This window comes from Kluyveromyces marxianus, chromosome 6 (genome assembly GCF_001417885.1).
Source record: "Kluyveromyces marxianus DMKU3-1042 DNA, complete genome, chromosome 6".
Taxonomy (NCBI): Eukaryota; Fungi; Ascomycota; class Saccharomycetes; order Saccharomycetales; family Saccharomycetaceae; genus Kluyveromyces; species Kluyveromyces marxianus.
Genome location: NC_036030.1, coordinates 415,701 through 434,971, shown reverse-complemented (window position 1 = coordinate 434,971; position 19,271 = coordinate 415,701). Strand labels below are relative to the sequence as shown.

At 45.2% G+C, this 19,271-nt stretch overlaps 13 protein-coding genes and 2 non-coding genes across 15 annotated transcripts; 4 read left to right on the top strand and 11 right to left on the bottom strand.

Annotated features, from left to right (window-relative positions):
* Positions 1 to 91: 91 nt before the first annotated feature.
* KLMA_R608 lies at positions 92 to 164 on the bottom strand. The gene has a single exon. It is a non-coding gene; the product is annotated as a tRNA-Met (tRNA).
* A 219-nt stretch (positions 165 to 383) lies between these two features.
* Positions 384 to 821, bottom strand: KLMA_60206 (hydroxyisourate hydrolase; the record flags this gene model as incomplete). The annotated part of the gene is made up of 1 exon (XM_022820867.1): positions 384 to 821. One exon carries the CDS (start codon positions 819 to 821, stop codon positions 384 to 386), a length of 438 nt encoding a protein of 145 aa, XP_022677287.1.
* Positions 822 to 1,098: 277 nt separating this feature from the next.
* On the top strand, positions 1,099 to 2,349 carry STN1 (Stn1p; the record flags this gene model as incomplete). Its single annotated transcript, XM_022820866.1, has 1 exon — positions 1,099 to 2,349. The coding sequence occupies one exon, from the start codon at positions 1,099 to 1,101 to the stop codon at positions 2,347 to 2,349; it is 1,251 nt and encodes a 416-aa protein (XP_022677286.1).
* Positions 2,350 to 2,710: 361 nt separating this feature from the next.
* RRP8 (25S rRNA (adenine645-N1)-methyltransferase) lies at positions 2,711 to 3,883 on the top strand (the record flags this gene model as incomplete). The annotated part of the gene is made up of 1 exon (XM_022820865.1): positions 2,711 to 3,883. One exon carries the CDS (start codon positions 2,711 to 2,713, stop codon positions 3,881 to 3,883), a length of 1,173 nt encoding a protein of 390 aa, XP_022677285.1.
* A 152-nt stretch (positions 3,884 to 4,035) lies between these two features.
* Positions 4,036 to 4,623, bottom strand: TVP23 (Tvp23p; the record flags this gene model as incomplete). The annotated part of the gene is made up of 1 exon (XM_022820864.1): positions 4,036 to 4,623. One exon carries the CDS (start codon positions 4,621 to 4,623, stop codon positions 4,036 to 4,038), a length of 588 nt encoding a protein of 195 aa, XP_022677284.1.
* Positions 4,624 to 5,164: 541 nt separating this feature from the next.
* AFR1 (Afr1p) lies at positions 5,165 to 7,171 on the bottom strand (the record flags this gene model as incomplete). The annotated part of the gene is made up of 1 exon (XM_022820863.1): positions 5,165 to 7,171. One exon carries the CDS (start codon positions 7,169 to 7,171, stop codon positions 5,165 to 5,167), a length of 2,007 nt encoding a protein of 668 aa, XP_022677283.1.
* Positions 7,172 to 7,913: 742 nt separating this feature from the next.
* On the bottom strand, positions 7,914 to 9,578 carry KLMA_60200 (SSF superfamily family protein; the record flags this gene model as incomplete). The annotated part of the gene is made up of 1 exon (XM_022820861.1): positions 7,914 to 9,578. The coding sequence occupies one exon, from the start codon at positions 9,576 to 9,578 to the stop codon at positions 7,914 to 7,916; it is 1,665 nt and encodes a 554-aa protein (XP_022677282.1).
* Positions 9,579 to 11,161: 1,583 nt separating this feature from the next.
* Positions 11,162 to 11,671, bottom strand: BUR6 (negative cofactor 2 transcription regulator complex subunit BUR6; the record flags this gene model as incomplete). Its single annotated transcript, XM_022820860.1, has 1 exon — positions 11,162 to 11,671. One exon carries the CDS (start codon positions 11,669 to 11,671, stop codon positions 11,162 to 11,164), a length of 510 nt encoding a protein of 169 aa, XP_022677281.1.
* A 295-nt stretch (positions 11,672 to 11,966) lies between these two features.
* On the bottom strand, positions 11,967 to 12,179 carry SSS1 (translocon subunit SSS1; the record flags this gene model as incomplete). Its single annotated transcript, XM_022820859.1, has 1 exon — positions 11,967 to 12,179. One exon carries the CDS (start codon positions 12,177 to 12,179, stop codon positions 11,967 to 11,969), a length of 213 nt encoding a protein of 70 aa, XP_022677280.1.
* A 234-nt stretch (positions 12,180 to 12,413) lies between these two features.
* On the bottom strand, positions 12,414 to 13,397 carry RRP1 (Rrp1p; the record flags this gene model as incomplete). The annotated part of the gene is made up of 1 exon (XM_022820858.1): positions 12,414 to 13,397. One exon carries the CDS (start codon positions 13,395 to 13,397, stop codon positions 12,414 to 12,416), a length of 984 nt encoding a protein of 327 aa, XP_022677279.1.
* A 73-nt stretch (positions 13,398 to 13,470) lies between these two features.
* RSR1 (Ras family GTPase RSR1) lies at positions 13,471 to 14,301 on the bottom strand (the record flags this gene model as incomplete). The annotated part of the gene is made up of 1 exon (XM_022820857.1): positions 13,471 to 14,301. One exon carries the CDS (start codon positions 14,299 to 14,301, stop codon positions 13,471 to 13,473), a length of 831 nt encoding a protein of 276 aa, XP_022677278.1.
* A 651-nt stretch (positions 14,302 to 14,952) lies between these two features.
* Positions 14,953 to 15,564, top strand: KLMA_60195 (tRNA-binding domain-containing protein; the record flags this gene model as incomplete). The annotated part of the gene is made up of 1 exon (XM_022820856.1): positions 14,953 to 15,564. The coding sequence occupies one exon, from the start codon at positions 14,953 to 14,955 to the stop codon at positions 15,562 to 15,564; it is 612 nt and encodes a 203-aa protein (XP_022677277.1).
* Positions 15,565 to 15,758: 194 nt separating this feature from the next.
* Positions 15,759 to 15,869, bottom strand: KLMA_R607. The gene is made up of 2 exons: positions 15,835 to 15,869; positions 15,759 to 15,797 (listed from the first exon to the last, which is right to left on the bottom strand). It is a non-coding gene; the product is annotated as a tRNA-Gly (tRNA).
* Positions 15,870 to 16,062: 193 nt separating this feature from the next.
* Positions 16,063 to 16,692, top strand: FAR3 (Far3p; the record flags this gene model as incomplete). The annotated part of the gene is made up of 1 exon (XM_022820855.1): positions 16,063 to 16,692. The coding sequence occupies one exon, from the start codon at positions 16,063 to 16,065 to the stop codon at positions 16,690 to 16,692; it is 630 nt and encodes a 209-aa protein (XP_022677276.1).
* A 34-nt stretch (positions 16,693 to 16,726) lies between these two features.
* Positions 16,727 to 18,928, bottom strand: STB2 (the record flags this gene model as incomplete). Its single annotated transcript, XM_022820854.1, has 1 exon — positions 16,727 to 18,928. The coding sequence occupies one exon, from the start codon at positions 18,926 to 18,928 to the stop codon at positions 16,727 to 16,729; it is 2,202 nt and encodes a 733-aa protein (XP_022677275.1).
* Positions 18,929 to 19,271: the final 343 nt, after the last annotated feature.

Sequence of the window (19,271 nt, the reverse complement as noted above, 5' to 3'; positions counted from 1 at the left end):
CAACGACAAACCAAAAAGTATATATATATTATATATATATTTTTTCATATCTGAAGATTTGAAAGATGAAGTTGGAAAGTGCAAAAAATAATGCTCCAGGGGAGGTTCGAACTCTCGACCTTCAGATTATGAGACTGACGCTCTTCCGACTGAGCTACTGAAGCTGTTTTTACGTCAACGCAAGTTTTGCCGTTGACTTAACTCGCTTGGCCTAATTGCGTGTCTAGCTGCAGCATCTGTTGTATCTGTGTGAATCAACTCCACACCTCATACTTCGCTTCTTAAAAGGCTGTTTGCAACTCTGCAATCAAACAACGGCATATCATTCTGAAACCTATATATTATAGTCCTAAAATAACAATGGTGGAAGTTGTCCCAACTTTTCATGACCCACGATACGTAGTGTAACCATAACTGCTCAATAAAAGTGGAATATGGTAGTGTCTTGCGTCAGAAACCTCAAACACGATATCTACAAACGGGAAAAAGCTTTTCGCATTTTTTTGCTTGAAGTAGCTGCCTGTGTGGAACCTGATCTTATAAAACCCTTTCTGTAAGGTGTCCCATTCCAGTTTCCCCGGAGTTTTCTCCAGAATCCCCAAATTTCGCAGCTCAGATCTCATTGCAGGGCTAGGTTCAAATACCCATTCGGTTACTCTACCATCATCATTTGTTTTGGCCAATGCCACTTGAGTTTCGCCTTTAATTATAGCATTATTGGTGTCGTTTTCGAGGTCTAATTTATACACTGCACAAACAACATTAGTGGCAGGTTTCCCAGACACAGTGTCCAAAATATGACAAGTCAATGGAGAAGGCATTGGTGTTTGTTAGTTGATTCCTTAACTATAGATACGTATCAAGATCCTCGCAGTGTGAATGAGATGTCGCTCATTGCTTGTTTGCTATTTGGTGATCGATGACTTGCTTAAATACCTTAAATCTTATCAAGGAATATAGCATCTGACTAAACTTTTTTTTTTCGCATGAAAAGAGCGTAGCTAAAGAGCGGCCATAGCCGAAGGTCAACAATGGCTAGTCACAGGACCAAAATACTGGATCAAATAGGTATAGCTCGGTGCTGGTTTATTCAATGCTATGGAAGAGCATGTGATAGGCTATCAAGAAACTAAAAATGGTGTTCGGTATGCTATTTATTCAGCTTTAGTGTTAACTAAAAGTCAATGGTATGATAGGCCAGTAGCCTTAATGGCAGACAAGTTACTAGAGCATATTACAGTGTCTAGGAAATGGAATCAGAATCCTTATGTGCGCTTGGGAACAACTTCTGATCTGTTTTTATACCATAACCATCCTTTAACCAGCATTCGGTTGTGCGGGCTAGTGATGGGATGGAAATGGAAACTAATAGGTCAAGAAGAACGGGCATTTTGGTCACTTGACGATTGTTCGAGTACGATTTTATGTCAGTGCAGCAAGAGTCAGCTCCTGGCCCTTAATTTACCGTCAATGGATTTGAGTGGATGGACCATAATTGTAACTGGGAAATTACTTCAAGACCGTTTCGAGTTCAAGGTTAGTAACATTGAAGTGGTCCTGAGTTTACAGCAGGAAATAGCGTTTTGGAACCTCGCATTTACCAATCAGAAACTGTTGGAACAGCCGTGGGATGTGGGAGAGTCGGAAATCTCAATTACCCCACGTAGATCTCGCGAAGCTTTCGACGATGCGAACAACACAAATTACATTCAACAGTTACAGACGCTACATTTCCAAGAAAACGAACTTCTATTGGCAAGTCCTTACACGGAGGCTGATGTGTCGGGTTTGGGTGCATGGAATTCGGATCTTCTGAACTCCACTCTTGAACACGATTTAGAAGATCATCAAAATCAATCTTCAGGAAATCTATCCTCTAAAACGATACGTCAATCAACATTAGCGTACCTCATTGAAAAGTCAATGGATGAGGACGAATGCACAATACATGAAATTGCTAATCATGTAGGTGTACTCGTCGCAAGCGCATCACTTCAGCATTATTTGAACCAATTAGAAGATTCGGAAATAGTCTCACAGGATGATGGCGTATTGGAGCTCAAAAATTTGCAACATTGCTATCGATACATAATGTTTCGATTCCAGTCGCTAATCAACGTTCAGATCCCTCACATCAAAATAAAATACGAGCAAATCAAACAGTTCTGCAACCTTCACAAGCTTCCAAACAAACTTATACTCGATATTTGCAAGTATTTCTTCAACAATACACACATCGGCAATTTAATCAATTGGTGGATTGAGCCTGTATCGGAACAGAGCTTTCAGGTGCACTTTACATATGCTTCAGACCCTGATCCAAACCATGAAGGATTGCGGTCTGCTTAATGGAAAGAAACCGCTTATATATATATATGTAAATCGAGATAACGGATTATAATACTGGATTTACGCAAAAAAAGTCTCTGGAAATTACCAATGTGTTATTCTAAACATCGGCTAACCAAAGCAAAGCCAAGCAACGGTCCCCAGTAACAGACAACATCTCGTCTTGTGACACTTTATGTCCCACGTCTTAATGCTATCATTGCTTTTTTCTCCTATGCAAACCATAAGAAAAAAATGCGATGAGATGCGATGAGCTAGATATGCGATGAGATGAGATGTTTGTTCACCTTTGGCACAGCGACAAAGACTGGTATACGTAAGTTTTGTTGGGTAGAAAACAGTGACCAACAACTGTACAAGGATGGCATTATTTAAAGTTGAAGGCTGGAACATCGATTCCAAGGAAATCCGTTTTGATGCTGCTAGAAAAGATGGTAAAGTGAAGAAGAGTCGTAAGGAACGTAAGGAATACCAACAGAAGCTAGCTGAGCAGAGACGTAATGGAGGTGCATCAGAGGTAGCTGAAAAGAATAAGGAGGAAGAAAAAGCTGACTTTGAAGTAGAAGATGATGGAGAGACCGAAACACCAGCTGAGGAAAAGAAGCCAGTTGAGAAGAAACAGAAGAAGAGAAAGGCCGAAGAAGTAGAGTCTACCTCGCAAGCTGTTACGACGACTAAGAAACCATTGACAGCTTTGCAGCAAAAGATGCTTGCTAAGCTAACGGGCTCGAGGTTCAGATGGATTAATGAGCAGTTGTACACGATATCATCGGATGAAGCTTTGAAACTAATAAAAGAACAGCCACAATTGTTCGACGAGTACCACGATGGATTCAGATCGCAAGTTCAATCGTGGCCTGAGAATCCAGTTGATGTGTTTGTGGAGCAAATTCGTTTCAGGGCCAACAAACCAGTGAATGCTCCAGGTGGGTTACCTGGTTTGAAGGACAAGACCATTGTTGTTGCGGATATGGGATGTGGTGAAGCGCAATTGGCATTAGATATCAACAACTTCTTCAAAGACTACAATAAGAAGGCCAAGAAGTTCAACAAGAGAAGTTGTAAGGTACACAGTTTCGATTTAAAGAAGGCTAATGAAAGGGTTACCGTTGCAGATATCAAAAATGTGCCATTGGCTGACGAATCGTGTACCATTGTAGTTTTCTGTCTAGCGTTAATGGGTACCAACTTCCTTGACTTTGTCAATGAGGCTTATAGAATTCTTGCACCTCGTGGTGAGTTGTGGATTGCAGAGATCAAGTCCAGATTTGCTGATGGTAAAGGTGAGGAATTCGTTAACGCATTGAAACTTCAAGGTTTCTTCCATAAGAACACCGATGATTCCAACAAAATGTTCACGAGGTTCGAGTTCTTCAAGCCCCCTCAAGACATCATTGAAGAGAGAAAGGCTAAGTTAGAACGTAGACAGAAGTTCATCGAAGTAGAAACTGAAAAGGAGGAGCTACAGAAGAAGAGACAAAAGGTGCCTGAGGGTAAATGGTTGCTAAAACCATGTATTTATAAGAGAAGGTAAGTAGGTAACTAGTAGGTTAAATGTACAATATTTTATAATTTTTTTAAGTGTTCGATACGTACGTTTACTTTAACTTTACGTATTTTGTCTTCGTCTCTTATGTTCCCCTTTTATATTGAAATGGGTGGTTGTGGTGCATATACGTATTCAGATCAAGTTCTTGTGAAGAAAGATTGTAACCTTGAAACCCTATCGAGGTTAGCAAATGAGGGAAGCATTGGAAGTTGGAACAATGGCGCCTCAGATGTTTTACCAGGTTCCCATCCATCACACAAACGATATGCATATGCATTCCATATACTAAGTCCGCCAGCAAATATAACAAGTATTAAATAAACGAATTGGAACTTGATGAGACACACAAACCCAAACACAACCCATATAACGGGAGCGAGATATAGTGCTAACCAAAACAGCCTTGAATCGATAGGGTTGATTGGTGGAGCCTGGACATCGGGATATTCCTTATATGACTCAAATCTAAAAGTAGAAGTGTCTTCGCCTGTTACATCGTACCACCATCTTTCCTGGATAAGTTTTCTCCCGTTTATATTCTTGGTGAAGTAGAAATCAGCCGCAAGTGCTAGAATGACAAGTATAAATTGTACAGTCGTGCTGAGAAACCATGATCCTAGCAGGTATAGTACAATCGGAACTGCTTTTCCCAATAGATGAACCGATAGAATCAATGGATGAGAAGATGCCAAAATTGTTTGGTAGAAATTCTGTATCGACTCCATTGCTTGCTAAATAACACCAGTTGATACAGCTAGGCGTGCGTGGTGTGCAATTCTTCTCTCTTTCTTAATTTTTTTTCCCTCTTTCTGTTGCTATGTATCTATGTATCTATTAGTTTTCAGTTTAAATGTTTGTATTTAAGGTTTATGTGAATATTATTATTATTATTATATATATATAACGAATCCATTAAAAAATGGCAGCGAAATTTTGGGAACCCAGTTCATTAAGTGGTGTATATTATACGGGATATAATTACAAAGGAGTGCTAATTATATGCCTATATGTTTTGTGTTAAATTATATGAAATATGATTCTTATTATTATTATGTTTCCTGATGTTGTTTGTTTTTAGTGAAATATGAAGTTTGCATATACTTTGTTGTAATTCTAATTGTCATTTGAAAACTGTATCTCTGAATGCTGTAAAGCGTGTATCTTTTTCATGGTGGTGATGGTATTGATTGATTGATTGATTGATTGATTTGATGACGACGATTTTAGTACTACTTTTTTTTTTTTTCTTAATATTGGATGGATAGCTTATAGGAAGAAGTGAGTGTATTGAGTACTATTAGGATGAACCAGCATTTCTCTTTTCTTGAATTCATTCAGTTCCATTTTGATCCCATCGATGAATCTACTCTTCAGTAGTTGCCTGCGGTTTTCAAGGAACCCTTTGTCTGAGCGTGCATACTCTAGTGCAGAAAAGGTATCTTTGACATATATTTCGTCATTAAATCTGCACTTCTTCATGAGAGAAGAGGAAGAGGAGGAAGAAGCTGTCGAAGACTCTTTGTTGCGATTAGCCGTCGTTGATGGGATCACAGAGTCATCGTGTACTGCTTTCCAGTTTTGGCGCAGATGTTCCATGATGCGACTATCTGGCGAAAGTCTTTTGTAATTTGCCGAACTGTGAATGATCCTTCCTTGGGAGTCACGTCTCATCATGGGTCTCCTTGAAGAGCGTTTTGGTGGTTGTACGGTTTCAGTAGAAGAGTCGGTGGTGGTCGTGGTGGCTGTGGTAGCTGATGTAGCTGATGTAGTAGTAGTAGTATTATTAGCAGCATTGGTATTGCCGGAACTCGTAATGACTGTGGTATTGGTGATACTTGTTGTTGAAGTGGGAGGTGAACTCACTTTTATGCTCCTATTGAACTGTTTGATCAGGGCGTTGTCCACAACATGCTGTGGACGTTGTTCTGATTTTAACAAAATAGAGTCGAACACCAAATCAATATCCATTAAGCCCTGTAGCCTCTCATCGTCTACGTCGTCTTCCGTATCAGGTAGAAGAATACCTGAAGTGTCCGATTGGGAAGGGAACGATTTCGATGAGGATGAAGTTTGCGGTGGGGTTATAATTGTGGAAGCCATCAGGTTGTGGGATGGAATGGTTTTCTGAGGAGACTCGTCCTTCTTGGCCTTCTTCTTAGAGGGCAGTAGTCTCTTGAAGAACGAGCCCAGCCGTGAACCGGATCTTTTCACCGGTGTAACTTTTGATGATGATGATGTGTAGTTTTGTAAGATGGAATCTGAATCTTGAGACGATGGTTTTAGTTGTGCGATTGTTGAAGTAGAACTGCCCAAGGGGACGATCTCTGGCATTGCACTTCCGGAGTTCAACGCACTGGTAGTTCTATCGCCGGAGGGATTGCTGTTATTCTGTGCTTCTGGCGACAAGCTTTTCTTTTGTCTTATGGCCAGGAATTTCTTGGTCAAGTCTTCATCGCTGAGATCTGTACTTGTGGCACTGCCTGGATCGCAGGTTTCTTTGAGGGAGGTATCTGTGCTTTGGGATTCATTACTTGAGGTTGTTTGTCTTTGTGACAGCGAGTTGATGCTCAGTTGCGAGTTGCGTTCCTGGAGCTTGCTGGCGTACAAAGTGGATGCTGTTAGGGGAGCGTGGAATTGAGGCTGGGGCACAACCACGGGAGTTGAGGTGGTTGGGGCCTTGACTGGGGCCTTGGCCACAGGCTTAGCCTGTGGTTTGGCCTGTGGTTTGGCTAAAGGCGTCCAGGAATCGACAAGCTCAGAAGTGCTACGGTTCGATGGTCTGTACTTATTATTCTGACGAATCTTACCAGAAGATTGTGGCAGCGAAACAGAAACCATGCTGGAAGACCGAGGCATCTTCCTTCCATCCCCAGGGCCCATGCCCATGCCCATGCCCATAGATCCCGGACTCACACTCGTCTCGTACCGGTTCTTGTCAAGCGACACACAGCTCGCACTCTTGGGAAGCCTCTTCCGAGGCGTGAAATTCTCCCCATTCGGAAACTGGAACGACTGCTTCATGTGCGTGCGCTGGATCTGGTACGGCGTCATCCGGTGGTTCGTCTTGTGCTCTGGAATCAAGTCCAAATTAGTGATCGACATCGACTTGTGCAAATGTGCCCCACTATCTTTCCCCACCGTAAACCGTTTCTGCCCATAAGATGGGAAAGAAAACAGGTCATTCGTAGAAGTAGATCTCGGCAAACCATTCCCATTTCCACGAGAATTGCCCTGGCCATGCTGGACAGATCTCAAACTTGTCTGATCATCCATACTGTATGTATAATGCAACAACAAAAAAAAAAGAGAGAGACAGATAGAGAGCCTTAAAATTAGTCTATTAGCGAGCGAATAGTCTCTACACTCCTGTATTATCCTCTCAAAATCTAATACTAACCCTCAGATCGATACTTAAGTCTGCATGAATTTCTCCTCCAGACTATACCTAATCCTTTTTTTTTTTTCTTCCTTCTTCTTCTATAGTACTGAATCTATACGATTTGTCTGACCTTTCTTCTTCTCAAACTGTATTCAACAAAAACGAAAATTTACCAGCTTTTTCTGTGTGTCTGTAGGGTCTGTATAGTTTCCACGTCTCAGTATCCCTGGTCTAGCCTGATCAGAACCGCTAACTAGCCTCTAATCCTCTCTTGAACTGCTTTTTTGGTCTAAAAGTGCAAGACATTCCTTCTTCTTTTCGTTTTTCTGCCATTTTTGCAGACGGAAATGCCTTTAAGGCATGCCAGAATGCCAGATCCATATATAGTTTAAAAATAAACCAGGACGAGAAGAGGAGAGGGCACGCCTGTGGCGGGCCATCAAGTAGTGGTAGTAGTAGTAGTGGCAGTAGTAGTGGTATCGCGAGCAGGGGATTATTATTCTGTATGTATGGGGGGGAAGTAAAATAAAGTAAAGTAAAGTATTTAAGTCACGTGAAGCGACAGTATTAGTAGGTTATGTATAAAAGAATGCGGATTAAAGAAGAACAAGAAGAGGCGAGGCAGTGTACCTAGTACTACCCCCTGGCGAGGTCGTCGAGGAAGGCTTTTGTTCTGTAGTAGTAGTACTTGTAGCCCGAGGTAGGAGCGGTTTCCTGCTGGGAATCGGCGTCCAACTCTTGTTCTGCAGTAGAGACGGACTTTTTGTCTGCTACGGCAGCATCCGATGAGACCTCTGCTTGGTCCTGGTAGACGAACTTCTTGGAGTACATGTCGAATGGTTTGTTGTATTTCTTGCAGTAGAAGTACATGAAGCACGTTCTGATGGCGAGGATGATGCCCGCTGAGATCAAACCACCGAAAGGTGCGGCGACAAATGCACCGAAAGCGGACCAGTCGTTGACGTACAAACCGTTCCAGATGAGCAATAGTCTACCACCTTCCTTAGCGTCGCCGTAGTAGACGCACCCGAAGATGAACACTGCGATCAACCCTCCTAAACCACCGCCGATGATTTCCCAGGCGCTGAGGAAGTCGAAGTGGGACGAAAGTCCGAGCATTAGCACTGGGACCACGGTCGAAGAGAGCAAATCGACGATCAAGTAGATGGTCAAGACGTCATCTGCGGCCAAACCGACCACGACGACGGGGATCATGATGAGCACGACCAAGCCACGCACGTACATGATTGGGAGTCTGTTTCTGAAGATATCGTTCGAGATGGTGGAGACTAGAGCACTCTGTAGCGAGTCCATGGTACATGTGGAAAGGATAACGACGAACGCCAACACGAAACCCATGACCCAGCTTGGCAACTGGCTGAGCACGATGAAGAAGGCAGCACCAGAGTTATCCTCGTCGGCCACGCCCATGTATCCGGCCCACACGGCGACCATACCGGTGACACCGATGACGGTGACGAAAGCGACTAGGATGAATGCGGCGATGCTGCACCCGATCAACAAGTCCTTGTCTGAACGAGCCGCAAAGGTACGCAACCAGAACCCAGACATGAAGAAATCGTTGGTGAACACGGCCACGGGCAAAATGTAAACCAATTGCCAGCCTAGAAGACTATCCTTCAACAACCCGGACTTGGCGATTTCCGAGGTGTCGATGTGGACGTAGGACCCCATGGCACACGCCACGATGACCAAGAGCACGAACACGATCGTGACCTGGATGGTATCTGTGAGGAACGAGATGTGGAACCCACCGACGGTGGTGTAGATGGTTGTGACGACACACTCGATGATGATCACGGGCAAGGCCTTGATGCTGGACAAATTTTCAATGGCATACTTGAGCGACGAAACCTCACTGACCATGAACAAAAACACAGTGATAATCGTGCAAACACTCAAGTACCACCCAGCAATCATACCGTAACGCTTGATGACCCATTCTGTGAGCACGAAACCGTTGGGACACTTTTTCTTGATCAATGGACCGAAGAAAGCAAAGATGAACATCGGAAGACCACCGGACAAAGCGTACACCAAGAGGCCCTGTAGCCCATCGATGTTTGCTATTTGAGGGTATGCACTAAGAACACCGCATCCTAGACCTGAAGCGACGAAGTTGAAAGCCAAGGGCAAAGCTTTCTGGGTACCATTAGCGGAGAGGAACGATTCTTTCTTGTCCATACGTTTCCAGTATGCGATGGCCAAGGCACTGACCAACAAGACGATGTACGTTGGCCACACGATACCGTGAGCAGCAGGATCTGAGAGATGGCCCATGATGCGATAGTTGTTGTTGTTTGGTGTGGGTCGGTCAGACTACAGACTACCAATAAACCAGTGATTCTTGACAAGTTGACACCTTTATGTCTTCACCTTTATACCTTTATGCCTTCACACCTTTATACCTTTCTAGGCGATACGACGTGAATGGATGTAGCCAGGCGATGAGCTGGCTATGCAGTGACATGGCGATATCTCGAGACCCAAGTGATGGTGATGTTACTTACCTCTGGACAGGGCTCCTGCTAGAGCCAGTTCCCATGGCATCGCATTGCGTATTCCAATAAAGTCATGTTGGTGATAATCCAGTTCAGGGCTCGAGCAGGCGATGAGGGCCTGTAAAACGCATACGAAGAGGCAACAGGCGGACGAAAAGAAACAGACGAGACGACAATCCGCTAAAGGGTCTGGACGAAAGTATGCAAGTAATGGGATGGTTACCCGGGGGAGACTTCTTTTCTGCTTTTCTTCTGCTTTTCTTTTTTTCACCCTAGGCCCAGGCCTAGGGATACCCCTAGGGGGCAATATAATATAATACATGATATGGTCTGAGATTGCTCCTGGCATGCCTGGGTTACCCATGGTCACCCGGACACACAAGAAAGAAGAAGAAAAAAAAAAGTGAGATTTACCTCTGTCTGTCTGTCTCTACTGTATCTCTTGGCCTTGGGCCTGGATCCGTACACAACGACATTCCATTCGAGGAAACAACGCCTACCTTTAACAAAGGTGCGTTTCTTTTTGCGTTTGCGTTGGCGTTTCTTTTTCTTTTCCATTTCTTTTCCAATTTCCTCCATTTCTGATTCCTTTTTTTTTCCCCTCCTCTCCCTTTTTACCCTCTAGGCCTGTGTCCTGGCATATCCCCCGGTTACCCGGTTACCCGGCTACCCACTGACTACACCATGTAGATACACACACACACACACATACACATATATCTATATCCACCAGGTCGGTGAAGGGAAGAGACGAGTCAGGGTAACACCAGGTGAGCTAGACTAGTACTCACTCAGATATGATATACATATATACATATACAAACAAAAGAGCTCTGAAGTAGTAAATACTTTGTCTCCGGGTAAGATTTCCAGGTGAAGCAGCAGGGATTGTTGAATCTGGGTCATCTTTTTAGGGGATTACCCTGATTTCTTGATGTATTCCTCTACATAGTCTTCTCTATATCTCTTCTAACCTATCTCTAGTCTATTTAGATGTAGTCAGTAGAAGGTGTCCTTCTACTAGTCAATATCCCCCCTTATATACGTGAGAGTTAGATATCTGGAGTATTCGCTAATCGGATAACCCATTATCGTCAACAAGGATTCCACGTGACCCACATATGGATGTCTGTAGAAAGAAGCTGAACAACCACTGCCACTGGACAATGTCATTAGAAAGGACCTCCCCCGCGACTCGACTCGTAACTCCGTGCATATCTTAGAAAATGTACACACACACACACACCTATGTGTTAAAAATGTACACACACACCTATATATTAAATTATAGTACATACTCGCTGCATCTGCCAGGGCAGACGCTGAGGCAGGCGCTGAGGCAGGCGCCTCACGGCACCCACCTCATGGCGCCTGCTCCTGCTCCTGCTCCTGCGGAAGAATCACCTCCCGTAGGAAATCGAACTTCTCGTCCGTGAGAATCGTCTTCTTCATTATATCAGCACTAATCCGCTTAGAGCCCTGGTCACGTGCCACCTTGCTCGACTTGTCCACCAAAAGCGCAATGAAGAACTCGAGCGAGCGGCCCGTGATCACAGGCGTCGCCTGTGACACCTTCCCGATGTCCTCGTCCGTCTGCATGATCTTCTTGATCTTGGCTGGCGGGAAATGTGTTTTGATCTTGGAAAACACCTGCGCAGAGGACGATGCAGCCTCTACTACTGGTGGGGCTGTAGCAGCAGCAGCAGATGCTGCCTCTGTTACTGCACCACCAGGCGTCAGCGAACTTGCCCGCTCATCGCTGGATCCTCCTGTCTCGTACTCGCTCATTGCTAGATCCTCCTGTCTTTGGCCTGGGGAACTCTCCAGACCCTTGACTATGGCCTCGCCTGCCCTGGCCTGACCCAGCTCCATGCTACAAATCCATCCCTCTTATATACGTTTTTTCGCCAAAACTGAAAAATTAGATAGATGCACGTAAACTAGTGGAATAGAGCTGGGTTTTCCCAGTGATCCTCAAGCGAGAGTTACTTAGTTCCCTGGGGGGTTTCCCCCCAGGGAACCTCCCCTCAGGCAACATATCAAACATTATTGTATCGCATTGCATACTATATCCAGTATAAAAGTAGGTAAAACTATACATATAGACAGAAACAAACGGCCCTTGGCCCTCGGCCCTTGGCCCTCGACCCTCAGGCCTCCGCCCCCCTCACACAATCAAGTATCTGATTGGAATGTGGATCAACTTGATCGCATACCCAATCACACCAACGGCAACAAAACCAATCCCAACTGCTTGCACAATCTTCAAGTACTCCTTCTTCGTAGGCTTCTTGCACTTTTGCAAGAACTGGTTCCCATCCTTCACAAACTCCAATGGAGCTTCCACTAGCTTTTCGAATTGCGCGTTTTGCTTGGCCATGGTAAACTTCTGATTCACTCGATTCTCGATTGCAGTGCCCTTGACTACGATTCCCAATCTATCGACTGTACCACCCACCCAGCTATCACCCTGTTGTCCAGTCTGTCCTCAACTTTTCCAACTTTTTCATTATGGTAATACACAAGGCTGTAATAAAATTTAAAAGCCCGGGTAATGCATGTCTATACAATCTGTACTATTACTACTAACTACTACTACTATTACTACTACCTCTCAGAAACCGTGCCACTCGTCGTCCTCGTGGTACGTCTCGTCATCCTGGGCAGTGGATTCTGGCTGCAGGACGTCCCACTCGCGCAAACGCTCGTCCTTGAGCAAGTCTTCCTTGATCTTGTCTCTGAGGATCTTGATGTTGTCTGTGTTGGAGCTGAGGTCCTGGAAAATGGCGATGAACTTGACAAGCGGGGTCTTGGACACGGCCTCTTTGATCTGGGCGTTTCTCTTTTCCTCGTCGTCGTCGTCCTCCTCCTCCTCTGGCTCGCCGTAGCATACCTTCACCCATTCGTCCAACAATATGTCTATTATGTGGAACGGAATCCCATTGTACACTTTCCGATCACCGCTAAGTGGGATCTTCTTCAACACCTTGCTGATGTAGTCGTCCACCACGCTTTCTTCCCAGTCACACTCCGCAAGGTACTTGAGCTGGAAGTGCAGGCATCGTCTCGCAAGAAGCAAGAACTTGTCGAGTCTGTGGTGGTCGATACGGTACCACTCGATGCACATCACTTTCCAGAACGCTTTCGAGAACCGCACGAAAGCGACGTGCTGTCTGGTGCGTGCATAGAGCAAGTGCAACTCGCCCAGGGACTGGGCCAAACGTTGCTGCGGGATGGGCTTGTCGCAGTGCCACATGGCGTAGTACAAGCCTTTCCATAACTTGTCGAACTGCGACTGCTTTGCGTTGCTGAAGTTTTTGGTCGTGAGGTACTTCCTGACGGATTCCAACGCCTGTTCACGGGTCTCCTGTTTGTGGCCGGCCAGCTGTTTCACCAATGCGTGTTCCATGATGTTTGTGGGGTGTTTCGGGGGATCTTTCTGGTGGTTCTGTTGTAAGAGATGAGATGAGATGAGATGCCCCATCTCATCGCTCTGAAATGTTCCAAATTTTTCATTACAATGGGTTTTTTTTTTTTTTTTCTTTTTGGCAGTACCTGCGGTGATGAAAGGTGTGATGAGGTCTAGGATAAGCACCATCACCAGCACCAGAGGGCCCAGGACTCTAGTCTAGAGCCCTGGGCCCTGGGCCTACCGCCCAGATCTACACACACTATAATATTACACAACTCTTGCTCTTCTTCTTGTTCTTCTTGTTCTTCTTGCCACGTCTGTCGCTCTCCATGGGCCTGGCGTTCCTTGCCCCAGCTTGTCTTGGCACTTGACTTGGACCCGCAATGTCATTCTTCTTTAGCGGCGCGCCGCCACCGCCCACGCCGCTATTCATTCCTACACCAAGACCCTCGTCGGGCCTCTCTCCGGCATCGCCATTGCCGTTGCTCCCATCGCTTATACCACCACCTTGCTGTATCGTACGCTGGGCCTGGCTGAAATTCCGCGACTGGGCCCCAGCACCGCTCGACGACGCTGACTCTAACTCGTTCCGGATTATCTGTCTCACCAAATCAACAAACACCTCGTCCACATTGCTTCTGAGCAACGCACTCGTCTCGTAAAACGGAACTCGGCCCCATTTGCTGCTCACCTCAATCCCTTCCTCCACAGAAATCACTCGCTCCTCTTGCAAATCAGCCTTGTTCCCCACCAACACAATAGGAACCCGGTCCGAATCCTTGATCCGCAACACCTGCTCCCGCAACTCCAACAACTCGTTCAACGATTGTCTGTCGCTCACAGAATACACAAGAAGAAACCCCATCCCAGACTTGATGTACAACTCCCGCATCGCCGTAAACTGCGCTACCCCCGCCGTATCAAGAATCTCAAGATCAAACACCTTGTTATCTATCTCCATAGTCTTCCGGTATGAGTCCTCAATCGTAGGATCGTACGAATCCAAGTACACACCTTGCACAAACTGCACTGTAAGACACGACTTACCAACACCACCAGCCCCAAGCACCACTAGCTTATAGTCTCTCATATTTCTCCTCTTCAACTGCCACGAAATCTACCTATCGCTGGCCCTGTATCCCTTCTCTAGACCTCGCTATCCTCTCTTTTCCAATCCTCTGTTCCTTCTCTTTACTCACTAACTTTGTTGTATAATAATATATTGCATTGTCTAAATTATTTCACTATATATTTCTAAATACAGAGTAGAGTTTACAAGCAAGACAAAACTACTGGCACAATATAAAACAGAAAACAGTAACCTCTGGGTTCTCGGGAGACAGTACTGTTCTTGGGGATACCAATGGGGGGATCTATCCCTGTTTCCATTTCCCTTCCCATTTCCCTTCCCATTTTCCTGGCATTGGCCCTGGTCCTGGTCCTGGCCCTGGCCCTGGCCCTGGCCCTGGCCCTGGCCCTGGAACGTTTGCACATCCTAATGGAGCCATCGCTCTTAGACAATGACGTGGCAACGCCGGGTTTTTTTTTTTTTTATTATTGTTTGGGTTTTTGGGTTTTTAGTTCTCGAGCAACTCTCGAGAAACTTTTTGCACACGAAGATCGTCGGTGCAGGGTAGGGGAGTTTCCTGTCTTGTGTCTGTCTTGTGTCTGTCTGAGTGGTCCAACCTGTGTATTGATTGTACTATCCCAGGGAGAGAATTGAGACCCGTGCTGTTTCAAGATGTCTTGTTTTAGGTTTTTTCGGAGTATGAGTAGCGAGGCCAAGGTTGTTGCCAAGGCTAAGGCTAAGAGTGCAGCTGGGTTTTCCCTGCTCAATCTTAAGGTGGGCAGGTTCGTGCGTGTGGAGGCACATCCCAATTCAGACAAGATGTACGTGTCGCAGGTGCAGCTGGCAGGCGATTCTGTGAAGCAGATTTGCTCTGGACTTAGAGAGCACATTGCTCCGGAGTTTCTGGAGGGCAAGTTGTGCGTTGTGGTGGACAATATGAAGAAGTGCAAGTTGCGCGGGGAGTTCAGCGAGGCGATGGTGCTGTGTGGGGAGCACGCGGAACCTTCTGGTGGAAAAACTAGGGTCGAGCTTGTGTCGCCGGAAAAAGAGTCGTTAGAGTTGGTGGGGAGGCAGGTGGTTATTGATGCGGAGGCTGAGGACGCTACGGACCGGAAGATCAAGCCCAGGGAATGGGAGGCTGTTTCGTCGTGTTTGCAGGTGGATGGGTCGCGCGGGGTGGTGTACATGGACGAGGGAAAGGCGAAGCCGTTGTTCGTGAAAGTTGGCGATGAGAAGGTCCGAGTGACGGTCGCGACGCTGCCTGAGGGCAGCAACGTGCGCTAGCGGCCCGGGGCGTGGCCTTGGCCCACCGCCAAGTCACTCTATACTTGTATATAGATGGTAATACATGTAGATAGTCTCGATTCAAGCAGGCCTAAAGGGCCCTGGGCCCTGGGCCCAGGGCCTCTACCACGCACAAGTCACGTGTACTCCAACTAGTCCGAGAAAATAAAAAAAATTTTAAAAAAAACTAAAAAATGAAACGGACAGGAATTGAACCTGCAACCCTTCGATTGCAATTTTTGTTTCCTTAGAAATTTCCAGGATTTAACTGGAGTCGAAAGCTCTACCATTGAGCCACCGCTTCATTCTTGTAGGTTGGGGCTATTATTTTCTGTCATACTCCACGCATCTTCTCACGCCCCCCCTCCCACATAATAGGAATCCCATCTTAAAGGATTCCCTCAAGCTCACTATGGTATTTCAAACACTGTATGTGTCTGAGAAACAGCACCACATCCTCAACCAGAACTGCCAGTCCATTGCCATTGCCAATCCCTAATGGAAGGTTCGGGCGATAGTTTTGAGTATCTTCTTCAGCTCACTAAAACGCTCAGTTCCCAAGCATGGTCGGCAAGACAGCAGACGGATAAAGTGGAACAATCGCTAAAGAGGCTCGCCAAACAGCACTACATTCCATATAAAGAGTACTCCAAGCCACCTACTGCAGAAGCCCTAGATGAATTCGCCCAAATCAAGGCAAAATCGCCAGAAGAACTCATAGTAGAAGAGAATTACAGGTTGATGTACCAAATTCAACAGCAAGAGTATATCCACTCAAAAGTATGTCTTCTGGTGCAACAGATCAACGAGATGATTGTGTCCATTAGAGACTTCATAGTAGAGTACAAGGCCACGGCCCCTCATAAACATCAAGAGTTCGTGGCAGCAAACGTCGCCAACCCGGTTCAATCGCTATCTTCAGCTCAAACGGCTCTGGAAAAGGGCCATAATGTCGCTAACAAGAAGGTAGCAATGCTCATAGAGGAGCTAGTACTGGCGTGTAAAAACGTACCCTGGAACAAAATTGAGAAAGACGACTTGGCTTACCAGCGGTTCAAGTCCCTCGTGAAAGATTTTGAAGATAAGTACAACATACAGCTTGTTTCTGAATCGTTATTATTGACTTGAAAAGATATATTTACTTACTTACTTACTTACTTACTTACATATTGGCTGTCGGTTTCCACCAACCCATAGCCTGATCCCAGCTCATCTTCACTATGGGCCATATATACAACCTTAATGACCGTAAAAATACCCCTTCGTTCCATACTTGTTCGTTCTCGAGGAACTCGAACGCATATTTGTCTAATTCTAATGCACTGCTTATTATATCTGTTTCGATCAATGCCTTGAACTGGTTGCTTTTAAGTTTCAAACCCTCTTCCAGAGTGTTCAAACGGTTACCAAACTGGCTCAAGTTTTGCTCCACGTCCCTCATTCTCGTGTCAAGGATCCGGAGATCGTAATTAAACTTGGCTTCTAGCGAGTTGAGCTCCTTTAGTTCTGCCTCAACCGCAGTTCTCTTGAAATGGAGTTCCTTGTCCTTGTCCTTAAGAGCTTCGCAATCTCTTTTACATGTATCTAGCATACCAGAGGCTTCTTTGACACAGTCTTCTTTGTTTTTCTTACAGCACCCTTGCTCGTCATCATCATCCTCTTCTTCTTCTTCTTCTTCCGCTGCATCGTACTGTCTCAGCGCAATTTCAATATGTAATATATCTCGTGCGAGCCTCACTGGCGAAACCTGGAAAGGTATGGTCCATATTTCCATCGTTTCTTGTATATCTGAGAAGCTATAGCGTCTTCTATTCGTAGTCTCATTAATACCTCCCAATATCCTAGGCTGCTGTTCATCGTCCGAAGACGTGGGGGCTACAGACTTGTGATCTGTTTGGAATATGTTTTTGTCCTTTGAAATCTGCGGGAGCGTTGCCCTACGGTAGAGCTCGTTTCGAAAGCCCTGGTTATTGCAGTAGTATATCTCTGAATCAACATGCTCCTTTGTGCTCCATTTCGCTTCTGGTGTATCCTCTTCTATATCGGATTGCTCTTCGGCGTGCTTTTCCTTGCTCTCGTCATCGTTGGCCGTGGTATCGGCTTCATTTGTCAGTATCGACAAGTACTCATCGTCCTCTTTGAATGGATCCCCGTGGTTATAGTCAAGGTCATAGAATCTAGTCCCTTGTAGTGACACCTTGAACTGTCTTTTCTTGCTCCAAAAGAGTCCGAGGTACCCGCCTTGAACATTCTCTATTAACCAATCAAGATCTGTTGTTAGAATTTCGTTAGCCAACTGGATCGGATTCGTCTTTCTAGCAATGTCCTGCACCGTTGACTTCAACCGACGCTTCAACTTGAAAATATCCGTACCGTTTACCTTTGACGTTACTTTGAACAACTTGGTCATGGTTTCCATATCGAGATATGACGTCTTTGGAAGATTGTGTTTCTTCTGGAAATTGTATATTCCCGCGTAAAAGGAACTCTCTATAAATGGATCCTTGAACGAGATGCAATCCTCCACAATGAACTTGAAGTAACATGTCAACACAAAACTGATAATACCGGCCACTGTGGTGGGCCCTAGAACACCCTCGTTTTTCGGCCTGTCGATCCCAAGGTACAACTTTCCATAGCTCACCCACCACTCGTGAATAGCATTCACAGTGTGCTGGCAAAACGTCCCGTCTTTGAACTTCGAGTCCAAGAGCCTGAAGTACGTAAGCGATATCTGGATCACACGCACCAACTCTATCAAGTTTTTCAGCAACTCTTCCGGATCCTTCGTAGTCATCTTATAGATTTGAGCAAACTTCTCAAGAGAAGTGATAGAAGGCTCTCCAAGTAAATTCCCGGATCGACTCCCACACCCAAGTCTCTTTAAGTTGAAGTTCACCTGGAACAACTGCCACGAATCCTTCATCGACCCGTTCTTCACATGAAGCAAGTTCAACGTCGATGGGAAAAACGAAAGATTCGTCACATATAGTCGAGTCCCATCATCCATCTCCTTCACACTAGAAAAATCAATTATCTTATCATGGTACTCCTTGAAGTCTTTCGGCCAGTACTGCACATCCACCGGAAGACGCACCAATATCCCATATATCACTTCGCTTGAATTACCAGTAAAAGACGTAATCACATTCGAAAACTTACGTCCAGAAACCCATTGCTCCACAATATAAAGTTCAAGACCTTTCGCCATATATTCACAGTACCGTAATTCCTCATGCTTCAGTATCCCTAGATCAAACATCCCCATGTAGTCTGGGAATAGAAACTTGCATGTCTTCAAAACCTGTTTGTTAGTCTTCCCACGACCATGTTCCACCTTGTTTTTATGGCTATTCCCACTCATTTACTATCGCTGGCTTCTAGCCTCCTAATTTAACCTCTTAAACACCTCCACACTACTCGCCAGCCCTTTATAAGAACCTATTCTTGTAATTATGTCCTTTCTTCCTCTATGCTTACCCGTTCTTTTTTTTTCTACTATTACGTTGTTGAAGTCGTTATTTAAAGGATTTAAATTTAGGAGACCTTTACACATATACAACTATAAACCTTTAAAAATAAACGATCGGAGAAAGGAAACGAGATCTTTGGTTGAAGCAGCCTAGTTAAGAGCCAATTGAGGTGTTTTGGTGGTTGTAGAGTATCAGAAGTTTTATTTGCTCGAGTAGAAGGGGGATATTTTGATC